The sequence below is a fragment of the Temnothorax curvispinosus genome, unplaced genomic scaffold, assembly GCF_003070985.1.
Source record: "Temnothorax curvispinosus isolate PA1 unplaced genomic scaffold, ASM307098v1 QBEX01013839.1, whole genome shotgun sequence".
Lineage (NCBI taxonomy): Eukaryota > Metazoa > Arthropoda > Insecta > Hymenoptera > Formicidae > Temnothorax > Temnothorax curvispinosus.
In genome coordinates, this window is record NW_020223619.1 from 117328 (window position 1) to 144187 (window position 26860).

Genomic DNA, 26860 nt, shown 5'->3' on the forward strand with positions numbered 1-26860 from the left:
ATTCACTTAGAGTAAGTGTAATATAATTGAAATGTGTAGAATCTTTTAATGTCTAATTGGAAGTTGATACATTAATAATAAAATATCCTATATGTGAAATTATTATGCTGACTTAATATCGTGAAATATATGTGAGAGGAGCTAACTCAAAATAAAAGAATTTATGTGACAATATTCCGTTATTAGTTCTCTACGGAATTAAATTATAGAAGCAGATAATAGCCATACATGAGGATTCGAGAGTATAACAGTAGTCACGTTCTCTAATAAAATGTACACATATATATATATAGGAACTAAAATACTTTATTACTCGATGTTAAAATCATCTGAAATATTGCCCAGGCTAGGTCGCGAATTCTTTTTCTCCCTTTCAACTCTGAAGATTACAAAATGCTCGCTCGAGAACATTCTGCTCGATGCACCACACTGAATGATATATCACCAGGCAGCAAAACAAGCAGCCGCCGCAACGCGACGTTGCTCCAATGGCAACGACCGCGAAGGGTTAACAAACTCCAAAAGCAAAGGTTGTATCGAATAAATTAAAAAGTTTCAGACACGGGGCCAAGTTCAATGCCGTAATATCAGCCGAGTATGCGCGTTCCGTTTCCTTTTATAAACACTCAACTGCTTTATTTTGCCTCTACCGAGTCGTGATAATTTCTCCTGCGAGAGTGCAATAGCAATTTACAACGATTATCCCACGGTAAACATACAGCAAAACGCTTCGGTATCGTAAATGCCGCCTTAATCCTTTCGTGTTCTTACGAGTCAATTGTCATGTCGCAATGATTAAACGTTTGTAATTTAAAAAGAAAATTTAGTTTCGTCATTACCAGCGCAAAATGAAATAAAAAAAAGATGATTTAACAAAAAATAATAGGCAAATGTACAATATTCATGTTTAAGATATATAAAATTATTTTTTTTATTTTTTAAAGAAATTAAAATATTTCAAAATTCAAAGACTCAAGAATTTAGAACGTCTTTTAATTAATTAAATTTTACATGTACTTGATTTATTTGCTACAGACGAGGAAGTGCGCTCAGACCGTCGCGTCGATGTTTTCGCATACGAGAGAGCGCACGATTTAAAGTGCCTTCTCGAAATGGACGTCATAACTTTCTCGAGGAAACAACGAACGGTGTCATAGGGCGCGGGAGGTCGTCGAAATCTACCTGAGGAGAGCTGGAGAAACCCTCATGCAAATACGATTTACCTCCAACGTGGCTACCGCTAGTCTGCTAGCGGCAAGTGCACCCTCGGGAGAACGAAAGCGAAGCCGGGGTAACGTTCCCCGGGCAAATGGAATGCAAAATCCTGGACGGCGCGAACGCCTGTGGGAACTTTGTCGTCCGTGCCATTGGGCGACGAAAGTCTCCGGGGTCGAAAGGATTTCCAATCTCTCTTAATGGCGCATTAATCGTGATTCCCCGAACGGGAGGAGGGTGGAGGAGGCGAAATGGCCGCTGTCTTAAATGCGATAACTCTGCCGGCCGACAGTTTTCAATTGGCGAACGACGCACTGATAGCCGGCGAAGTTGTTTCCAATACCTGTTATCGATACTTCGTCTTTTACTCATGCGCTCTTTAATTCAGAAGTTTGTGCATCTAGCGTCACGAAGTTACGAAGCGAACGAGCCGAGGAATCCTGCATCTCGATCGAGTTATTAAATTAAAGACGTTCGCGTTGAGAAGTTTGCGCGAACAGAAAGAAAACGTGAGCTGACTGGTGTTAATTTTCCATTTAATATTCAGGGGATTTAATTAATATATTATACAAGATGAGAACATGCTTCTAAAAGCATAAAATCTATGCCATACAGTTTCTATATAAATATATAATTCTAATGAAGATCATCTAAAAATTTTATACAAAATCTAATTTTATAAATTAAGAGAATAAGAATATATATAAAACGTATCTATCAGAGAAATTCGAAAGTGTTTGCCTTCAATAGTGAATTTCGACAACGGAAATCTATTGTTCCATCTTATGAAAACGAAAATCAGGAAATATTGATTAAAAGAAGAGGCGAAGGCGAGGAGAGGGCGAACTGTCGTACCATTTCCAACGTGGAATTCGTCGATGAAGATTAATGATAGAGATCCACCTGGATCCGCCTGAGAGGAGAACGATGTGGCCAATATTAACCCGACGCGACCTCTTCGCTTCGTTACACCTCGAGATGCTCGATCCTGCGGACTAGAGGATCAAGTAACTCCGTCCTCCGTCGTCTTCTGATGACTCGCTCGGGTGATCTCGATTCCGCTCTCGGCTACAGCGATTGCAAAACGATACGATACACATGCGAGACTATCTCCGAGTAAATTTTCAAACACACCAAGTGCCTCCCTCGCTAAATTATGTAAGATGGAATAAAGAAATAAAATCGCAGCTCGCGGAGTTGCCAAGAAAGAGACGACTGTGCGACTTCAAAAACAAAAATACTCTTTAACAGATGCAAGATGTAATAAGAGTTGCTTCGCGAGAAAAAAGTTAAATTTCGCGACTACTAGCTGTGAGTTGATTAATGTCATTAGGTAATTTAGCGGAAAAAGATTTGCGTTAAGTTTCCGATAATTTATCAAGAATTTATATAACTTTTGGCAAAATGTCAAGATGAGAAAATAAATATGTACAGGAATATAAATATTGCATTTATATTTACCCATTATCTCACGATGTTTCTTAATGTTTAACTATTAGGTATAATTACTATTATATAATATAATACACTCAATTCTAATCATAATAAAAAAAACTATATTTTATATTATATAACTTCGTTTACATACCTATAGCTAATTTAATAAATTCGATTTCTATAATTTCGACAAAAATTAATTTTACGCAATTTCGTTTCCATTACACAATTTATTAATATAAACACAGATTAAAGTACGGTTCAAAATCTACGCTGATATTTTCCCCTCGGTAAAGCACCATCCGCTGTTAACAAGCACCCAAGCAGCTAATATATTCCGGAATATCCTCCGAGGTCATGTACGAAAAGGGTGAGCGTAAAGTGCGAGCGTGTTGGTCGATTAACGGTTGTACAAATAAAGCTCGTCGGCGATTGCGTAACGATACTAGAGACGAAGCTTAAGGTCAGGTCGCTCTCCCCCGTTTGAAGTCATAAATCACTTAGGAATTAACCCCTCTAATTGGTCCGCCAGTATTTAAATCGAACGCACACACGCGACCGCGAACGGTAACACGGATATGGAAACGCGTACACATCGCGACATACGTTCTGCGACTCATCTTACGCGTGTGAATCAAGTTGAAACCGGGCAAAGCAAGTTAAGTACCAAGCATTCGCGAGCGAGCGCGATTTTCGCAGCTTTCTGGGATCACGAAGCTAATTAGCGCCTCTAGCCATTCGAGAAAGAGAGAGAGAGAGAGAGAATTACCGTGTCTAATGGAAACGACGTCTAAATTAAGGTAATGCATTCCATGACATTCCCCAACACGACAGAAATCGTGAAATGCTCAGCATTTATGACAAAAAATACCGTGCAAAAATTAAATTGCACTCACAATCAGTAAAAACGGTCTTTTAAATAACAATAAACGGTTATTAAATTCATTCATTAGAGAGAAGTAAGTATAAATGCAAAATTGAAATATTCTGGAGTTATAACATAAATATTTCAACTATATTCTTTTTTCAAGCAAGAATTCAATATCAGTGACAATTAATTTAAGCGCCTGCATTTTTCTATTCTACAAAGTCAAACATTTTATGTTAAATGTTAAACTAAATTTCTGTAAATACAAAGCTCAGTTGAAAATTTTATAAATATTATAGATCTATTAAAGATATTATAATATACTTAAAGATATTATAATATCTTTATAAGTATTATTAGGACGTACTAAATTATTCGGGAATGTTATACATTTTCTAATCTTTTTTGACAATATAATTTATATATGTAATTGATTGGCAATGCCTCAATGACGATTTATTTCATTTTAAGTGGATACTTATTAAATGATTAATAATATCTATACATGAGGGACCCTTAATCGCTTCAAGTTACAAACGTGACACAATTAATTTTGGATCAGTTTCAAAAAGATATCTTTTTTAATTCACAAAAAGGCAGTTAAAGTTACAATAAAAAAAATTTGTATGTTTAATATGTATTACTCTAATTGTAAGTATCAACATTTTGTTAAGTAACTATAAAAATAACATCTATTTCAAATTATCTCAATACTTATATGGAGTCCAAAGATATCTAAAAAAAAATCTTTAATTCTTAAAGCCACGTAAATTCGTAGGTTTTCAATTTAAAGTTTTGCCAAATAACAAAATATTATTCAAAAGCAATAAAAAACACAGATCCGAAATTCAATGCAATCGTAATACGTAGAATATCCAAAAATATATTAAAAGCATTATATTAGGTATAGTTTGATACCAGTATGATATTAAATAATATAGGTATTCTTCATAATCTTAAAAGAATTAGGAGCGAAGGGACTGCGCAACGCCGAGCTCACTCTCGGAGTTCGATCGGGGGTGATCGATGATCGATCGATTCGCGTGACGGCACGTTTCCAGGACGTTGCGCCGCGCAAGTATCGGGCAAGTTGGAGTACTCGAACGGATTCAATGAACTCGGAGGAAACGAGGCACGCTCTTCCTTTCCTGCCCTCACCTTCTATAACGGCCGAGTCACGGCTCGTGATCGTGCCTCGGACACAAACGATCAACGAAACGCGCGGGAGTGAAAGTCAAGGGGCCGACAATCGCCGCGGAATGTCATCGAATCGTGAACGAGATTCATGAGTGCGTTTCAAGGGAATCAACGCGTCACGTCGTACTGCCAACAACTTCGATTACGCCCGGCTTTTGCCGCTTACCGCATGACTCTCCTTTTTTGACAGAAGAACACTTATAATCCACAGAGATATTCTAACAATCGTATATATAAAAAAGAAAATTTAAAAAGACAAGATAATTACATTTTTTAAAAATTAAGTGCGTTGCAAATAATGCTTTATAGAAAGTTTCTACTTCGAGATTAGATAACATAAAATCTTCTATATATAATCATAGTTATAGCTCTGATCAAGTACATTAGACTGTTCACACAATACAAGAAGAATCATTCGTTTTCTGAGATTATATTTATTTTAGGACAAGCGACATTCAAATGAGAGAAAAACATTTAACTAATTTATGTAAAATAAAATCAGGTATCTGCTAATTTTGATTAATGGTGGAATCGAAATTAGAAATGTAATCATGCGAAGAGCCGTTAGGAACATTAACGCGGTATAATGAATTATTAATATCGTACACGTCATAGTGGCCAAAGCGCAAGAAATACAAAGCAAGAGGAATCAAATAGTAATAACAGTCAACATCAAAGTCCGTTTATATCTCAGAGATATTTCTGTGCAAGGAAAACGTGAATTATTCACTTATCTAATGAAATCAAATCGTTTAGAATTCCAACAATTGCAAGAATTAAGGGAAAGAACTAGGGTACCTTATAATCTTACTCGTGAATTATAATTTAGAATTAATGGATAATCAAAAACCTTTAAACTAGCAAGATTAAATTCCATCAGCTTTCTGAAGATAGTAAACAAATGCAAGAAAAAAGCAAAAATATATTATAAATTTTATCGCATATAAAATAATAAAATTTGATAATGCAATCACAGCTTTACATGCAGATGTTGATATGATTTACAGCCATTGAATGTATCGTGAAATAAAAAATGTCAATGTATCAAATATACGATCCGCTGCAATATTTTTAAATGATTGATTTATGTGTGAAACTTGACGAGATTATAAACAAGAGGATAAATGTCACGAATACCAAAAATTGTAAATCAATTAAATCGTACATCAAAATTCAGCTGTATCTCAATTAAAAGTTATTTCCGTTATATTCTTGAGATAAGCGGTAACGTGAAGTAATGTTTTTTTTTTAATTACTATACTTTTCGATTCGGATAACGTAATGTATGTATCAAAGCGAGAATGCGAATAAATTTTCGATAATATGTAAATCAAATATTTTAAAAAATTTAAAAATACCGCAGAAGTCGTTAAATAAATTTTATCATGTCTAATGAAATTTATTTAACGATCTCTGCGTTATCTTCAAAATTTTAATTAATTGTAATATAATTGTTATGTAAAATATGTCTATATAATACATTAATTGTAATAAATGTTCCATATAATACTAGAATATATAAAATAGTCACTGACAAATTGAGCAAGTGTAATTCAGTGGTTATTTAGACTTGGGAATTAATAAGAGCATATTACATTAGGTAAAAGAAAGCAAATTTAACAGCTATCTGTATTATTATAATCTGTAAACTATTCTTTCTTTATTTTAGAAAGATTTAGAATAGGTTCTGACATAATAAATCCACTTAAAATTATCAAACTGTACTGCTAAAGTTCGTTTGATCGTTCTGTGTGAATACGTATAGATATGTTTAATTTAGATGTTTCTTCATAATAGAATTCTTATGATAAATATTTCGTATCCTATCCTACATATATCCCGTATCGTATATCTTTAATATTCCAAAGATTTGTGTTAGTGTGATTATATTGATTTTATCAATTTAATAATGTGATTGTACTGTGCTAGTTTTAGTTGAAATTTCGTTTCAAGACCGTGAGTGACAACGCTTGGTTTGCTAAGACGAAGAATTGTACACAAAATTAACATGAATAATATTAGTAGGCAGTATCAAGATCCAGTCCTGACCGAAAATAACGTTTTTCCTCTAAAAATTGATTTTATGATGAAGTTTTCATAAATTACGCGAAGAATAGCTATCGAGCTACATCAAGGAAAGATGCATCGAGCGCGGGCATAACTAAATTCATCTTGGATCACCATGATCGATCTTACCGAGACATCCTGACGCAATACGAGGTAGTTCTCGCGCGCTCGTACGTCCCAATTATTCAAATGCATTCCCGAACGCGTTGCACCTGTTGCATCGCGGATGCAGATGCACGTCTGAGGCGTCGAATCGTCTCAAGCATGCTCTTTGCATAACCAGCACTGACGCCCGAAGAAAAATTTCTCCCTTCAGTTATTACCTTCAAGCAATTGCCTTCGCGAGTATCCCTTTTTTCAACATTAAAGAGAGACGAGAAATGATAGTGCTATACATTTTGAGATTAACTCACACGATTGCAAAAATCAAGTTCTCAATGCGATTATTACTGACAATAACAGCATATATCTATCTTTTTAAAATCCGTATTTGAAAACAAATAACATGTCTATAACAAAAAGAGGAAGAAAGGTACATTTTTCCTTCAAATTTTCTCAGATACTTCAGTTATTTTAAGCCACAATACAGTGAATTCACATCTATTATACTCCCAATATAACATCACATATAAGTCAGAATTAATCTTATTAGTGTAAAGATGTTTTGCTGACAAAGTTTATATCAATTCTTGAACACGTTTTAATAAATAAGAAAAAGAGAAAATAAAGAACATGCTAATGCTCGTAATATCTATATTTGCTGTTTACTGTTTGCTGTTTGCTTCTTTTGCCAGATCATATATATAAATATGTCAGATAAAATAGAAATAATTTTCTGCTAAATAAACGATAAGAAATATTGCTCCTCTGAAACTTATGTTTCTTTTAGTATTTAAGATCTTACGCATGTAAAAAAGATCTGCAGATATCTTATTTAATACTTCCCGTGCATAATTAAAGTAAACTATTTTATAACAGTTATTAATTTTATCATGAAAAGATCATTACACTGTGTTATTCTATACGATATCAGGATATCTTATTAGATTTAGACAAATGCTTTATATAGTTTTTATATAGCTTGACCGAATAAATATATATTAACCGACAAATAAAAATCATTTGTTTAATCGCTATAAAAACGTGTAGAATGGACCGATATTTACCAATTTGGCGGCATCACGTTGTCGCAATGTCATATCACTAAAATAATCTGGAATCGACGATTCATGCAGCCCGATCTCACTTTCGATCCCGCGAACGCGTTAAGAAACTATCAGCTCGTGTCGAAGACGGCTCGAGAAGCGCTCTCGGGGTCTAAGCAACGACTGGGATGGTACCAGGATGGCTTCTTGCTGCCTGGTCGCTGCGTTCGCCACAATAGAAACTGGTGGGAGATCAAAACGCTGAGTGGTCGCTGTGCTGGTACACATATTCGCGTATATACGCACATACGCGTATGTTATATGTAATATTCATTTTCGACAATGCACACGCCTCGCTTGTCACAGACAGTGTAAGTGTACGTTTGTGTAAGCGCATGTGCACGCAGGATTTACGTTACAGTACCGTTCACAAGCACATTCCATGTTCATCGAAATTTCATCTGTAACGGGAATGCGTATCAATAGCTGCGGAACTAAGTGTCTTGCCACTAATCCACCTTTGTACGGATCACTGATCCATTAACGGAAACTTAAGTATTCTTTTCAGAAGAATTTCTAGATTAGTCATTTGGTACATTTTAAAGAAGACTTTTATCGTTGTTATCATTCTCTTTTTTGATTTTTATCATTAGCATTATATTTTTTAAAATGCCTTTGATAAAATGCCTGTATCACGTGAGACTCGGAAATCAATGTTAGTTTCCATTTAATTTAATTTTTATTTTTGCTTTAATTTTTAGAAACAGGAATTACGTTATCGCGATATGTTTTAGCATTTAACTAAAACTATTTAAAAAGTGCCTCGAGTTTATGAAGACTATTGTACTTCGGGAGCAAAGAATAAAGAATCGCAAAGGTACGGTGGCGTACGTGTTTCCCATGTAGACATGCGGGGACCGACCGGAGTCGGAGCGATTACAAAGCGCATCGCACGAGCAAACGATTCTTTTTTTTTTTCGCTTTTTTTGATTGTATTGTGTGTATGCACAATTGCACGCGGGAAGTACATTGCGAGAGTATCGTCTTACCGTGCACGAGAATTTCCCGATGAAGAAAAAGGAAGACAAAGAATGCAATATACGTATAATCTATACAGAATCCGTTTTATATCTCTGGTAACACGAAAATTGAATAATGCAATATTTCTGAATACTCTCAAATATTTTTAAAATATTCAAATAAAACTTCACCTTTAATAAATATAATCATATTAATTTAAATTAAATGATTTAAATTACAGATTTCTCAAGCCAAAATCTAAGGTGTAGATTTTTCGTATTTTCTTTACCCATAAAATCTCTCTCTATTTGATTAAAAATAAAAAAGTAAAGTTTTGTTATTTGTTCGTATTCCTGAAATTTAGTTTGTAAATTTCATTAAATTTCAAATTGCTTATCATAAATGCAAAGATAACAATTTTACCAATGTCACGATGTCAATTCCAAATTCATCAAAGAATGCATATGTGAAAATTTAAGATAACTTAGTATAATCTTAGTTACTTAATAATTATATTATATTACGAGTTTTATCTAAAAATAAAAATTGAATTCATTATTCAATTTCAAGTAATTTCAGTGACCAATTTGAATTAATCTATCCAGCACCGCATCCTTGAACGTACGTTTTATCAATTAACACAGTCACTGAAATAGTTCATTAACATAATTCAGAATTGCGAGAAACAGATCCATTAGATCTGCCGATAGTTATAATGCGTCTGCATGGATATATGTACGAGTATGTATCCGTATGTGCTGCTTAATTCATTTAACACAAGTACATGCAACGCGCATATAATTACGTTCCGATAATTATACAATTTCACTGCACATCAAGAATAATTCACTTCGGCACCTATTTTCGTTTTTTTATTCAAGATTACTGTCAATCGACCATGAAGGACCACGACGACTAAGACGATTCAAATTCGCGCAAGCATGATGCCGGTGTGAAATCATAGTCGACCGTAACTGCAATCGTTCGTTGGGAAACTTTGATCAGATTTGATTTGGTGCAATTTTCAGAAAATATTATATTATGTTCGTAATATATCGCTTAAAGTCACAAAAGAATTTTAATAATAATATCTATCAATATAAACTAATAAAATGTATTATGTCACAAATTATGTAATCATTATTTTAATGACATCGGCGATCGCCGAACCTTTTTTAAATTAGAAAATCATATCACTATACGGTCGCGTCACGTAATATAGCGATGTTGCATTTTCCCCGACGAAGCTGTATTATTTTCTCGCAAGTGTGATTAACGCTGTCTGCCCGTCCCAAGAACTCCTTCCCGACTAGATGATACCATCCTCCATTCTTACCCCGCTTCGTACGGCCGCGAAAAGAATTCGTATCTCTACGGCCGCGGCGCGCAGCGGACGGGTGTACGTCGACGGATAAAGCAACTCGTTAATCTCCGGTTGTTAGCCAAGGTGGAGAGATACATATCTCGGGGTTTCTGTTGCAGACGGATGATTCGCTGAGTCTACTGCTATCGCGGTAACCACCTCGGTTACTCGTGAGAGCGAGGAAGCGCGTAGCAGAATCAGGGGCGGGGAAAGACTACGCGCGCTACGAAGTATGCGGGGTTGGAGAAGCATTATTCTAGAACGTATTCTGACTCACTAATTATCTCAACAATTTCGCGTGTAGTCCTCGGGACACCACATTTCGCCGTAGAAAATACAAAACAATTCCGTATCATCGTCGACAGAATAATTCAGACTAAATATATGATTAATTTTAGCGAAGATATTTTCTTTAAAGCAATGTTCGCGGACGCAGCCCATGAGAGAGAAAAACGATCCCGTGAATGATCGCAGCGCTTAGGTGGAAAAGCCTCGCGGCCGCGCAGATCGCTCATTCATCGGAACTCTTAACGATTATAAATGGCTATAGTCGTTGCTTCGTTATAGCAATACCGTAACTCCGATTCCCGTAACTCATGCAGGAACGATGGAACACACGAATTTCGTTCGGTTTTTGCCCGTCCGTTACCAGCGATTCTTTTCTTTACGACTGTCTCGAGACCAATTCGGAATACTAAGAACCTGCCAATGCAGGTCGAGGAAATTTCGCTTCCAAAAGGTTTTAGCCAAGTACGAGTGTTTACAAACAATGAAATTCCGCGAGCAAGTTTTGTACGAGTCTGAAAGTGACTGCTTTTTACGCTTCGTGCTCGATGGATGGAAACCGCAAAATAAGGAGTGAAGACAACTGCCAATCTCTTTCGAGCATAAAAATAATTTTAAAAGATCTTATAATTTAACATGTCGAATATTTACTAAACAGAATAATTGTTATGGAACATAAAAAAATTTATCATACATTGGAAGATTTAATATTTATAAAAAAAATATATTATTTAACTCTTATTACTTTAAGCAACAATATAAGACAATTGCATATAATAATTCAAATCCTTAATTTATTATTGTATACCTACAGTAAAAGGAAATAAAATTAAGTCAATATACAAAATATTAACATAATTATTTTCTTCATAATTATATCATTTACTATAATTAATGTCCATTCATATTTTCTTGTTCTACTTGTCTTTAAAATAGGCCATTAAAAAGATGTGGTAAAGACAGAATGAAGAGTCATCATGACATTGATAAGTTTTGATCGCGGATAATTCTGAAGTCATTCAAACTCCCTAAAGATTACAAATGGGTCGAATAAAGCAGAACTTCGCTATGTCCTTATCTGGGTCTCTCGTGTGCTATTCTACCGCGCCGGGAAACTTCAGTATTCCCCAAGTCCGCTCTTGATAACGTACATTAATATCAAACTTATTACTGCGGGTCGTTTACGCTCGTGCCATTGTGACAGCCGGCGAAAACGTCCGACGTTATCGTTAAACGAATCGAACCGCGGCCACTTTTCGTAACGTCGCCCCGATGTCGATATTCATCGTTAATTAATCCGCGCTCATACGTTACCCTCCGCGGCGCGTAAAAAAGGCGCGCTTACCCGGCAGCTTATAAAGTACGGTGACGCGCGACGGCATGGTAATTAATCGAGTTCGGCCACGTCGTAACGGTAACTAATACGGCAACAATTAATCACACGCCGCCGGTAATCCATGCTCATCGATATCCTCGTCGCGCTATAAATTACTGTCTACTAATCCTCTCCTTTTTCTCCGTCTATGTATTCGTCTAATATGTTTTCAGCATGTGCAGCACACATGTTGCATATTAAAAATCATAAGCTGAACAATTTAATCATTAGAGCTGTTCTTCTCTTTTATATAAAACATTTGCGGTTAATTGCTTGTTAATATCCCGATTTTTACAAAATAAATTTAAATGTCTTACATGCTGTACTGTCACTTTATTATTTTCTGGTTGTGAAACAGAGTTACGAACCTAGCAAAACTGCGTTAGCTTTGCTTCTTCCCTGCATGCCTTAGATATTTACCCAGCTACTTATTCTTACATTCTGAACTAGCTATGTTAGTAAGAAACGCACGATTATTCGATAGAAACGTATCGATTCTCGACTGTTTTCCATGAACGAACGAGAGAAACGTGCTTCGCCTGTTGAGTTTCGCGTTCTTCTCGTCACCCGGCCCTCGCTTCCATACCTCCTGTCATAGGCATTGCCTCTGGACTGTCCGTTCATACTCTCACGAACGATTCCAGGCATTCCCGGGCGACACCGCCGCGTCGCGCTATTCTTGGCGGCGTGCTGGCGCATACAGCCGGCGTCTTGCACTTCGATCGCTGGCGCTTCCTTCCGGTGCATACAGACCGCTCAAACATGTGGAGAGTGTCAAAAGAGACATGCGTATACGGATGGAAAGTACACATACACAGGTGAGCCACGTGCGAATCATTTAATCCCTCGCATTTTAAAATAATTAGTTGCTTAGCCAATTGTTATTATAAATATATTTAATTACTATTATAAATATTATTAGAAAACCGTGTATTAAAAACAAAATGGTTTTACTGCAAAATTGTACGCTGCGAAAGAGCTCTCTGTCAGATTTCAATACATTTCATTTTAGTAACATTTCTTTTTAACAATTGAATTTCAAACAAAGCTAATTAAATTTCATTGTCCAGAACAAATTCCATTAATTATATATTCTATCGACATAAAACTCACTGTTTTTAACGTTTAATTAATAATTTATATACGTATCGGCGTCGATGGATTTTACTTTGACAACAATTTTCTCATTTTATAGCTGTGCGCAATTATTTTTCCAACAGAATTTAATTGCTTGATATTATACAAGAAAAATGAAGTAAGTTCTATCAGGACAAATCTAACAAATAGCTAATATAAAGTTTATGATGTATGCTTCACCGCATAATTCTGCGAGAGACAAAATGTCTTTGATCATCCGCTTGATGATCCTTTTTACCAATTTAGTTTTCTCCAATATTAATCGTGTGATGTGGCAACAAAGAATAATTTCGAGAAGCTCATTGTGCGATCGTACGAATAAATGGTCATATACATTAAGGTCATATACAAAAGGACTTTCTATGATGATGGTCCAAGTTCTGAAAAGAAATGCGTTTCTTAAGACAAATGGAACTCCTACATCAACTCAGTCATTAATTTCACGACGAATTTAACACAAAGACCTGTATGTTGCCTAAAAGTAATTTCTTTGAAGATAATTTTCCCTCATTCGCACGATTTGCGTTAATCATTGTACGAAAAGTAGGGAGCTTAAATAAATCTAATTTAAAGTCATAAATACTTTCGTATCATCGAAAGATTTACTTTCGACGATAAAGATAAAAAACATACTGTATAGTAAAAATATATATGTATTTTTACATATGTTCTTGGTATATATGTTTAAATTATATTTTATATTGTAAATAATAAATTCTTGAGTTTTATATGTATAAGATAAATTTTTTATACTATATAAACAATAAAAAACTAAGGAAAGCTGTTTTCTAATAACCATATATAAAAACAAAATTTATAAACATATGGAATAACTAAATAAATACGTGATTTTATATAAATAATTATTAACTAATAGATTCCGAATCATACAATATTATCTCTCATAAAATATTAGAGTTAATTACATGTTACATTTACACATACGATAATTGTGTAAATTATCATAATTATGCAGCAATACAACCTCAACGCGCGTATATGATAATAAGTGAATATTGTTTTTAAATTTTTGGAATTATAATATTCCAAATAATTTGCAGACAATATGTATATTTAAGGTAAAATTTTAATAAAATATTTTTTCTCGTGTTTCTTGAACGTGTTTCAATATTTTGTGAATTAAGTTTTATAATAAAATTCTGCTAATACAAAAACCAAAAACACATTTTCTTAATATTGCTAAATAATATGGTTTTATTGAGCTTCTGTATTCTTGACGTTTAATTCGTCAAAATGATTCTAATGTTAAATGCTAAATATCTTAATTGCATCTATATTTACATAACAAAAAAGAAGCTAATTAAATTTATTAACAACCTCGAGAAATTTGCAAATTGTACGAGATGCCCTCGCTGATAAAGCGTAATCGAACTCGATCACGATCAACTAACACAGATAAGCAATTCTATTATATTACATCTCAGGCTATATTATAGATAGAGAAAGGAAATGTAGATAACGGTTCAGCTTGAACTCATGATGTGTGATGCAACTGCGGAAGTATAAGAAATCGTGCCTTAGTGCAGTATAATAGGCAGAAAATTCTTAAGAAACGTTGAAGGTGCTAACAGATTCCGACTTTTCTTGCGGCTGCAACGCGGTGGCTGGTGCGGAAAGGCAGTGTTTATACGACAGTGAGAAACGACGAGCGAGTCTCCATGTAACGCGAAGTACTTTTATGGGCTCGGTGTGTAGCTCGATTAAGACGTTCCGATGGATGTTAAGAGAGTTTTGGTGTTTCACACTTATGAGAAACGCGCAATCTTCGGCTGCGGAAGATAGAAATAGATAGATAAATAGATGGACAAATAGAAATAAGGAAAGAAAGAAGACAGAGAAAGAAGAACGGACGGTTTGCAAGGTTAATACTCGAATTAAATACTTCGCGTTGGCAAATGGCAACATCACCACCTGAGGAAACAAACATATCTGTTCTACCTCCTTTACATCACAATGGAAGTCCCGTTTTCAGTAAAGGAACATATGTATATCCGGCGGCCCGGCGCGATTCAATTGCACCCCGATTTCGTAGGAATCGGGTTAAGGACGTGCCATTCCCATTATAGACTTTCGTAATAATGGAGTCGTTTCTTTATTTACGAAAGAAGGTTAATTCTAGCTCGCTCAAAGTTCGAAGCTTGAACTCCAGCTAATTAGTGTCAAAATGTTCCTCGATTTCTTTTTCGCCGCGTAATTTACATTGAATGTGACTGTTGGCTCGAAGATTACATTACGTTTGAATTAAATATTGCAACACGTTATATCAATTGAACATCATGTGTTAGAAAAGACTTAAGATTTAAAAACAATTTAGATCTAGATTTAAAAATAAAAAGTATTTATATAAATACATACATTGGTGATTAACACATCCTGTGCAGCATGTGTAAATTTCCATGTACTAGTATGATTTGTAACAGTATATTTGAGATAGAAACTATAACGCGAGCCAGTAATAATCAATTTTATAAAACCAGTGTTATCTAAGAAAAATTCTTTGCTAGACTATCATAACATAATTAATTGTGGTATACTCGGTTCTTAGTAAAGTCTCTTAACGCGTATATATTAAATTTAAAAAAAAATAAATATAAATTTAAAAAAAGATATCTATCCACAATTTTTATACCAAATTTATTTCAAAAATGCTTAACGTATAAGGCAATCACGTTGTATTTTACATCGAGGGCAATTCGGAAAAAAAATGTGATTTTCTACATAGAAAACTGTGTAGTGGAAAATAACGGCCGCCCAGAAAATAGCCAACATCCGCCGATAAGTCGACGCTTGCCTCTCTTCGATGTTCAAATATTTACGATACCACGTCGAGCGTGTTTGCGAGGTAACCGTCGATGCGTGGGTGTTTTATTTGCATCGCGTTCACTGTGCGTTTCGTTCCGAAAATTCAAGGCTGCGTATCCATCCTTGCGTAGCATAACATCCATTTTCGCAACAAAAAAAAATACAACGGATTTGTCTGAAAGTCACCTCGTTCATCCTCCGAAACGTCTCGTCGCGGATACCTGCTCGGGTATCATGTTCCAAATCTTCCCCACATTCCTCTCCAACCACTTGACAAAGAAAATTTTTCCGATATTCCCGATCGATGAATCAATCCTGCAGATCGTATTACCAGATGCAAAGAACACATGCTTGTTTGAATTCGGAAATAGAAAAAGGTAGGTCATTCCGTTTTCTTCCTTTTAAGAGAAAGAGATATATCAAGAAAAATGATATTCGCTTCAAACAGTTCTATACGAAAATATAGCTTTAATAAAAAAAGAATATCGTTCAAGACAACTATTTTGTGAATATCAAACTAAACGGAGTAAACATGATAAGTGTGCAAATCAATATTAGTCGATTTAATAGACTATAGTAGTAATATCAAAAAATTTCCAAGTCCAAAAATTTTATTTTTCAATATAACTGCTTTTTATTTTAATTTTTTATTTTATTTTTTTTTAGAATAATGAATTAATTTTTTTATACCATAAAAAATATTCTCGACTTTTCGTCTTTAAAATAATTCAACACTGCCGAGATCACTTCTTTGTAATTTATAAATTTTGTTCCACATAAATCGAACTTTAATTTTGAAAATAAAAAAATAATCACTAGGAGTTAAATCGGGGCTGTAGGACGGTTGATGAAAAAATAATCTCCGTAATGTTAAATTATTTTAAGGATAAAGATTCAGAATATTTTTTTAGTGGCATGGAAAAATTCATTGTTCTGAAAAATATATTAAACTAAAGTGTAATTATATTGAAAAAATAAAAACGGTTCTTATATTTTATCAAACATTTGGACTTCATTACATACGAGTACATATATTTCAGGTCTAATTAATTACGAGTCTCGGTTACGATCAGTTTAATTATGTTCGGATAACCGCATTTAGCCCTAGATGTGCGGCATGGCTACGGGAGCTTGTATTTTCCATGCACATTCTTCTTACTCCTCATTACACGTCGACTTTTACTCTCACCCCTTCAACCTAGCTACCAATATACGCCCCGATGCATAGTAGCCGCAACAAGGCGAAATAAAGTGTCTAGCAGCGCGCGGCTAGTATAATTAAGAAACTTTATACGCGTGAGTAATTAATCATCCGACTAGAGCTCCTATGGGCCAAGTGGAAGCGAGGTATCGTCTCGGCTGATACGTTAGCGTGTTAACCTACATCCCTCCGCGTTCGTAGAAAACATGAATTTATTGCTGGAGCCAAGCCACGTAACGCTTATTGGTCTGTCCAATAGCTTACACAGCAAAAAAACGAGTGAGCTTTACACAACGTTATATTGTGTCCTAAAAGGCGGAAACTCAATTTTCGCGAGCTAAATGTGCGATTGTATCCAAAGACTTTATTATTGAAAACAATTTTCAGAAAATAAGGTTTTGTCGGAACACGTTGATTTTCCTTTTTTTTCCGTTTAAAACATTAAAATAAGACATTTTAACATATTCATACCTGAAAGTTTCATCCATTTACATTATCATAAAATTTTTTTTTAGAAAGCTTCAGATGCAACAAACTTTCGCTGTAACTGCTAAAAAGATAACAAAAAAATCATCCATCTCTCAATTATGCTACGGATTGTTAAACACCTTGTATATACGCATCGTCAAAACGAGATGACCGACACTTGCCATTGAACACGCCTATGTGCGAACCGGCGGTGTATATCTATACGTGGGTCGTTCGCGAAAACCAGTTTAACTTCGTGAAAGTATGGCGGAGGCATCGTGAATGAAAACTGGTGCAGCAACCACAGTGAGCTCGCGATCCTTCAGAAAATGTATTTTCGCGCGTGTATACGAGCAGGCAGGCAGGCCGGCGCGTAGACGGCAACGACGAAGAGGAAGACGGAGAAGGCGGACGGATGGGTCGGTTTCAGTGTCGTCTCGTTCATGTGACACGTGTATGAATATTTTCGCGAGAAAAACGCGAGAGCAGATGCTGAACGATAGCAGGCGAATTCAAAAGAGATCGTATAAAATCATAGTCCTGTCTCCATACACGTCTATACGCGCGTGCATATCATATATTTGTTCACAGGAAGTCTCTGGCTTTCTCATACCCTTTTTGCCATTAGTTATTCCTTTGTGTATCTAAGGTTTGAGTTCTTTTGACGTTTATGTGTACATCTATTATTGTTCTAATAAAAATCGAAGATTCTCGTAATAAATTATATTTGCTCTTCCTCTCTTTATCTACCTTTTGCTCTCTCTTTCCATCTTTACTTCTATCTATAATTCTCTCGCTCTTCTCTCATCTCTGATATATCTTCTCTGCTATTTCTCTCCAGAGCTCCATGAATGCCACTACCACTAGCAGGCACTTCTTCCTGCTGCCCAGAATAGGAAGGAACAGGAACATTTATGTACTGCTCCCGTTACGTCGACCTAGTATTCGAGCAACAATATACAACGTGTCGGGGTGAACGAAAAAATCAATTTTCTAAATCTTTCACGTTTGTAAATCAATTTGCGTTTTTCTCCGCGTGAATTGGCTGGCCAACATGCCAAGAGTAATTGCCGTTATTGCCGCAAGTTAAAAGCCGCTGGGCACAAAATAAAAGATAATAATTAACATATTAATAATAACTAATAAGAGATATTAATAATGCATGATAAACTAATAAATATAAAAAGTAATCAAATAAAAAAATTAATTAAAGAAAATAGAGAAATCCGATATTTATAAAAAAAAATCGGTATTTTAATCAAGTAATACATTTAATTTAATACAATACATTTAATAATAAAATGTATAAATCAGTATTTGTTCTCAAAATATTTACAATATATATTTGTATGGTATAGTAATGTATGATGAATTTTTTAATAAAATATATCGACATTTTAGCAATCGAAGAATACGCAAACTGAGAAGACCCTCTACACTATGAAAAAGCGACTGTAAAGAGACGGAAAGTTGTAAAGGCGACTTCGTTAAAACGTTCGAAACGATTTCCGCCGAGCACGCTACAAAAGCAGTCTTGAGCTCGCCGGTTGCAAAAACCGATCGTCGCCACACGATTTATTCATCGACCGTCGCCGACGTTTCTTTCGTGCGGCGATCTGGTTTCTCGGAGACTTTGACGGCCGAAGAAGACAACCGGCAATAGACTGCCGACTAATCCACGAGTGACACGAAAAACGTCGACGATTCCGTGGTGAAGATTGAACGCGCTGTCACGTGAAACATGCCATAAGATAAAAATTCGATAAATAGTAAGTATCTTGAGCTTTGGATTAAATTAGAAAATATAGATGGAAAAAAGAGAAAAAAAGAAAATCTTATTTGAGCATGATTAATATATTATTTGATATTTAATTAACTTCTCGCGAATTAATATTTCTTAGTAAATTCAAAGAGATTTTTTTCTTATTAAGGAAACTGGTAGCGTGATTTCAGAAGGCAACAAACGCGATTACAAAATATAATTACATGCAACACTTGATTTCAGCTTGTCTCTGCCTGTTTATAATCGAAAGAAACGGCATGAGTCGTGTTTCGATGTAAATATCTTAGCTCCTTACAGATTTACGCATGATCGTCGTCGACAGGCATGAAACGCGCGGTAGCTGGCGAGGTTGATTGATGATGCGAGATCACGGGGATAACGATTGCGGAAGCCACATGGAAACGTATTAAGTACTAATCGGGAGAGAATAATTCTCAGGTTCTCAACGAGATCTTTCCTCGCGCCGTTATTTTACGAGCTGAAACTACCCGATGTAAACCGTGCCGCTTCATGTAATACCTTTCGTCAGTATAAAGTTTTTTTACATAAATCAGATCCACGATTATGCCATCTTTTAAGCTGCGGTAATGAGAATCGGTGAGCCGGCAGAAGATTTCGTGACAGCGACTCTGTGAGTCATATCATTATATTGTCGATTGAATACAGGTTTCGCAAATTTTGCATTTAGTTTGCTTCGTAAGCAACTTCTGTTTAGCAGCTGCATCTTATGTCAGTGCGAAAAGATCGAGCACATTAGATGTTGTAAACTGTTTTATAAATTCTTGAAATTGCACAAGGAAATAAATATGCATGCAACAACAAACTCCTATTATCGAAACACGAGCCAACACATTTCTTTCTGGAAGATTAAATAGTCCTGATTCAGTGAGAGAGGAGCAATATAATTTCCATGAGAGTAATTTTAATTCAATCTTATTTCCAATTTGCATAAAGTGCACGAGATTTGCATTTGTCACAAGTCGTTTGACACGAGCGTGCCAATTCCAAGTTTTTCTCTTTATAACAAGCGTTTCGTGCTTGTTGGGTGGGAAGAAATAGATTCCCGACAACTGATCAACTCATGAAAGCAACAGGGTGGCTGGCAAGACGGGCAAGGGCTTTTACCCGACTACAAATCGATCGGGTCGCTGATCCGGCGGATTCCTCCAGTCGCGCAAGCGTACCTGAGCGAGGTCGAAGACGAAGACGAAGTGTGGGAAGCCGCGGGACCTCCGCGCACCACCTCGATAAATCTTTCTCTAATGATGGGCAAACTAATTATTTCTGAGGCGTGCTCTTGACACGGTTTCGTGCGCTTCCCTCCGGACCTTTCCGTGACGCGCACGTATCATGTCCCAGGTTCCCCACTCGTTTATGGTGCACGCCACTTAGCGATCGATCATCCGACTCTTACGTCTTCTTCCCGGTTGAAACGCGCATTAAAGTGTAAGTTTAATAGCCGGTTACGTCAGTCTCGGTTACGCGACGCGCGCCCACCGAAGTTGCGAAATTTATCGGCCTAAAAGATGCCCTAAACACGCGCTGTTAGAATCATGTTACACGCTAGAATACTAATCGATATCGGTTTGGCCAAGTGATTTTTATCGTTGCATATATTGGCACGCGATTGACAGGAATGAGTGAACCATGACTTGATATAATTTGTAATTATATCTACTAATTAATAACAATAATGAACACATGCAAAATAATGCTATAAATTGTTTAAGTTGGAGCTTGATTATATTTGAAAAGTATTTTCCAACTTAAAAGCTATATTAACAAAACATTCATTTTAACTTAATACATTCGACAAAACCGTTGCATTAGTTGCAAGTTGCAGTAATAATTATTTTGAAGATAAAAACGAATTCATGACTAAATCTCTAATCCTGAAGAAGACTTATCTGATACAACGATAAACACAAGCACATGGTGGATAAAGAATTATTGTGATGTGAATAATAACTAAATCAATATAATTCTAAGTGCTTCACTATCAAAACACGATGGAGCGTCTAGCCGAAACAGTTACGTAAGTTACCTGCAAACGGGACAAAATTCCCTGCCACAATGCGGAGGACGAAGAGATCCCGGCCTGGTTGCCCTCAGACTAATCATCCTCGAGTAAGCTGAGCCGCGCTGAATCGCGTTGCGATTTCGATCGATCGCGAGAGCAGCCGCGAGGAAGCGCACCGTAAGCACCCTGAAGAACGACTGACCGGTGACGGACAAGGAGCAACGAGTCTTCTCCTTCTCCGTCTTCCTCTCGACTTATCTCCGTTCCTCTTCGTGCTGTCCGGTCGCTCTCCCCGTTCGCCTGCTCCTGTCGCTCCTTCCTCCGCTCTCGCGCTGTCCCATACTTCAAGAGCAAGTCTTGATTGCCACAAAGTATTCAGGTGAGTGGCCCACTTACGGGACAGCCTCTCTCGACAGCGGCGTCGGTGCTGGACACGAAACGACGAAGACGACAACGATGACGGCAACGACGACGACGATGATCGAGAAGATGAGAATCGGTGCGCCAATTTGTATCCATCGGCTTTAAAAGTCCACGGCTATACGTGGCTTTGAAGGCTCGAGACAAAGGGGAGAAAGATAAAATAAATCAACTTACTGAATTCGTGAACCATGTCGACATGCCGCGTTGGGCTCATTGCGAAACAAAGAGCGTTTTCTTTCAGGAAATGCGTAATTTGTATCTTTATATCTTCAGGATTTATAGCGGAGAAAACATCCAATAAATAACAGTCGTTTTAAAATTCGGAGATGTAAAACGTGATATTTTGTTTATATATTATTTATCACTCAACATTTCTGAATTTTTTAACATTGCTAATATTAACAGACGAAAACACACTTAATTTATCTCTCAGATTTGTAAGAAGTTAAATATATATCTACCACTTCTGGAGACAAGACTTGAGAAAACAGCATGCCTGACGTAATCTTTAATTTATGAAAAAGCTTCGGGAAACCGGAAAAGTTAGTTTCAATATGTAAACTTAAGAATGAGATCGATTGACGGATATACGCGGTGCGTTCCGATGTATTTCAATCTCGTTTATGAAATGTGAATTCATGAATTCCTTCTTATCTTGCTCCAGGAAGAGGTTCGAGTAACACCAGGCCGTTCTGAAAAGGTTCCAGCAACCGCTCCTTTGCAATGAAAGCCTAGATCGCTATCAAATCGAGGAGGAAACAACGCTTCGCACACGTGGGTATTATCGTGTTTAGCGACGATCGCGGGTGGTCGAATGTGCACGCATGCACGTGCAATCGGCACGTACGATTGCAGCAATGCGAAACATCGAAACAACAAAGGATCAAATGGCTAATAATAAGAACATAAAACATCCATATAGATTGTGGTCTCTCCTATTCACGTGACACTTCTTTTAGTTTATCTTATTGTTATGTGATATCTATGTGTTATGTGATTAGTGATATCGCGAAAACGCATCTAATATAATAAAAAATAAAGTATACGCATAATCTAAATATATACTTAAAAATTACAAGATTTTTTTGAAATATTTCTAAAATTTGTATGAATTAATTAACAATTATATCACGCATTAATAATTTTTCAGAGGTTTTTAGAAGTATAATATTTATATTATAATATTCCCAAGATGTGTGTACAAAGGAAGATTTTTGCGAAAATAAGGTTGCAATTAATCAAGATGAGTATGGATACCGCACAGATTGTAGCGACATGGAGTAGAGGAACTCAATAGGTTTACTCTCTGCTTTGACATCGGCAAACATCATACTAAGTTTGTCAAAGGCGATTAGTTGAGGTATCTCCTTTATTACATGCAGAGTTCTCATTAACGTATCCCTCTTGTACTTGAATTTACATAAACTATAAGTGAATTTAATGTTTATAAGTACCGTAAATTTTCTCGTGTATATCTTACATCATACATGTTGTATACATGTATAAGCAATGCAAATGTCAATATGCAATTATAGTATTATTTGTAACGGTCAGATTTTTAGAAATATAAATATTAAAATTTATGGCAAATCGCAAGTATGTGTGTGTGTGTGTTTAAATTTATTCTTTTCAATTATCCTACATTTATTGTCTTGATAACTTGCTATTTTCTATGTACGAAGCATCAATGTATACTTGCTTTATTCTAATTGCAAGAAAGTGCAGCTAAGAGGAATGAATCTTCCATCATGCTTATACAACCGCAATTGAACTGTGATTTTATGATTGCGTTTCGATATCAATAAACAATCGGTTTGTGTCATAGGTTATTGCTCGATCCCCACTGCGGCGTGTTAGTAGAGAACACGTGGCCCCGTGAATGCGTGTCAGCGTGCAAGTGAGACGCTTATGGTACTGACCTAGCCTAGAGAGCTCGGGTGAGAGCGCACGATAGCTCTTCGAGAGCGAGGGCGTAGGTATCGTAATCAACCACGGCGCTGGTGAAGACCCAGAAGACGCTGGTTCGACGTGGGAACACGCCGCGGGGAGTCACGATACGGGAGAATCGTCGACGAGGGAGGAAAAGAGGAGCGAAAAGGGAGAGGAGAGAGAAAGAGAGAAAGAAAGAAAGAGAGAGAGAGAGAGAGAGAGAGAGAGAGAGAGAGAGAGAGAGAGGAAGACACGGCCACGAAGATTCTTCCAAGTGGACTGAGACTTCGTTTCTGTGGATCCGCCACTCGTTCAACTTCAACCAAAGTTCAAGCTAGCTGCCAACATTTGAAAACAAGACGACCTTCCATTTGTTCGATTTATACCGGCGTTATTCTCTTGACTATCGCAAGATACCTCGTCCCTCTGACTTTCTAAGGTATATTTTCTTGAAAACTTCCTGTAAATGCGGCAAGAGTCAATTTAATTAACCAGATCTTTTTTAAATAGTTCTTCTAAAACATATATAGATTGTATCGAACGTCAACAAATTTTCACGGATTTAAAGTTATTTTTTTCTTATTAAAAAGAAAATTGAGAGTTATCTCAAAATTTTCCAAATCTTATCAATGAATACGTTAATAACTAGATGTAATTAAGATTTTATTATCTACATTTATTAATGTGCATATAAAAAAATATAATAATTAATGATAACGCAGATTAACAATGTAGACAAACATTGAAATTAACAAATATTGAGTACATCTTAAAAAAAAGTGTATACATTCTTAATCTGTGTTATTACTAATTATATGTATATATACACACATACATATATGTTTAGAGCATACACATACACATGTTTAGAACTCGTTCGTTTTAAGAATCAAACGCGTTGTTGATATCGGCATTGGCACCGCCAACTGGTTTCGCCACAGTAATTAATTTACTCGTTTACTTCATCAAGTAGACTGGCGGGTAAGCAAGATAAGCAAGATACTCTTACACGTAACAAAATCTAAACAGGAATGTGTTCCTATTGGCGTAATTAGATTACGCATTACGATAAGGGTACTTAATAACGGCGTGTGCCTTAGTTTGTACGCCGCGATCCTTAATATCGATCTGGGAAGACCTTTGGCCAACTTTGAGAGAGCTCACTCACTTAGTTCATCTACTCGAAAGATCTCCCCCGTAGGATAACTTTTTCGAAGAGCAGGTACCGCTGATCGCACCGTTATGTCGATGCGCTTTTCTCCGCGCCAGTATATACGCCGTATAATATAGTTATCCAGATACCGATGGTCGCTCGCGGAGATGCATACGCTCTCCCGTAAAACGCTGCCATTACGGAGTATCGTTGGTGCAGAACAACGGAGTCGATCGGCATCCAGGAAATATTACGACGCCGCCAACAATGGAGTTATTGAACCGGGGGACTGAGGCTCAAGAATTTACACGAAAAAAATCTCCGATAACATCTTGATCTTTTAAAACCATTACTGTTCTCTTGCAACGCCTAAATCTATTTTATACAATTGTAGAACTGTTATCGAACTATTTCAAAAGAGTTAGACCGACTAGCCGAGAATAAGTATACATCTAGCGTTTAAGTTTCACCGAACTTGTCTGCATCATCAACCCCGTGCTTATCTTCTAACCAAAAAAATTTCTTTCAGAGTTCGAGATATCCTTTCAAGAAGCAAATGTGATGGAATTTACAGAAATAATAGAGACAGATTCCAGTTTCTAGTTTAGTCTGTGCACAGTCATGAGTTTCAAGCTATCCTCACGACGCTTAATTTGAAGATGTTATATATGATCAAATATAATCGTGTTTAAACCAATTCTATTTATGCTGAAATCCATCAATTTTCTTTTCGCTGCAGATTCCATAGTCGGAGTCGAAAATCGTCAACTCGCTTGCGACATATATCGTACTACAGCTCTCGGCTTATCGCAACGCGATACACAGTCTGCACCCCGCTTCCTGTTGCGCTTTCTTACTCAGGTGTCTCCCGTGTCCAGATCCGTGTCTGGTCTCTTACCCTGGTCTCTTGTGCAATTAATCCTACGGGAGAGCCATGCACTACGATGCGGATGCACTACAGACGATACAAACGGCAATAACGTTCGGCGGCCTCGCCAGGAATTCCCGAACGCGATATCGCGGATAATGCATGCACGTGCCTACGCACGAGGTGTGCTCGCACGCGAGCATGTCACCGTTTGATCGAGGCGCAACCAACCGCTTCGCTCGCGTGAACGCACACGACCCGATGTGAATCCAGAGACGAACTGACGTATCGAGGTGTGTGATTATAGACGGGTAATTATGTAGAAAGCTATACCATAGAGTTTATCGCGCATGGAACACAAGTCAATGAAACCTCTCGTGACAAACGACGGCGTATTCAATACAGCTGCAACTTGGAGCTAATACGATTGTAGCTGTTTCGTAGACTGGGAAGTGTCTGGATCGTTGTGGTATATTCAAACATTGAGATAATCTGTTTAGTTTCGAGAGAGATAATGATATCAATAGTATCAATAATATTTCATCAATTACAGTTTTGAAGATGCAGATATTTTACAGCTAAGAGTAAACATAATAAACATAAAAATTGCAATTGGGAGTATAAAATACTTACTAAAAACAGTTATACAGTTATTATGTTCTTATCATAACATAAGAAAATAATTTTCTATTAAAGAAATTTACTTATTTCAGGAAAAATCTGATTACATTTCGTATTAGTTCATGATATATAGCATCAGCACTACGTAATCAACGAACTGAGTATCAAAGATAAATCTATATAGCGTGATACCACATTGTGGTCAACGTATTCAGTATAATACTCAAGGGAAGAGACATGAACTGCATTATCCCACCGAAACATCTCTAAAATTATTATTAGCAATTCAGGAAACAATGCAATGTTATTGGAATAATCTGGTGAGGATCTTTTGCTAGTATTACCACATTTCCAGTAGTTATGTCCCTAAAAGCGACTCAGCCCTGTCGGCGGTCAGAGTACACTATGGGGATGATGTACCTGAACATACACGCACGTAACATGAACGCGCTTTGGCGAATT

At 36.4% G+C, this 26860-nt stretch overlaps 1 protein-coding gene across 5 annotated transcripts in view; it reads right to left on the bottom strand.

Annotated features, from left to right (window-relative positions):
* Positions 1-26860, bottom strand: part of LOC112464047 (FH1/FH2 domain-containing protein 3) — a 138059-nt gene that overhangs the window by 44017 nt on the left and 67182 nt on the right. The window contains exon 1 of one of the 5 annotated variants that reach the window (XM_025030821.1): positions 7951-8092. The exons of the other annotated variants lie outside the window; for them this stretch is intronic. Coding sequence (XP_024886589.1) covers positions 7951-7964 — 14 coding nt within the window. The 5' untranslated portion in view covers positions 7965-8092. Of the gene's footprint in view, positions 1-7950; positions 8093-26860 lie in introns of those variants that run through there. 5 annotated transcript variants of the gene reach the window in all.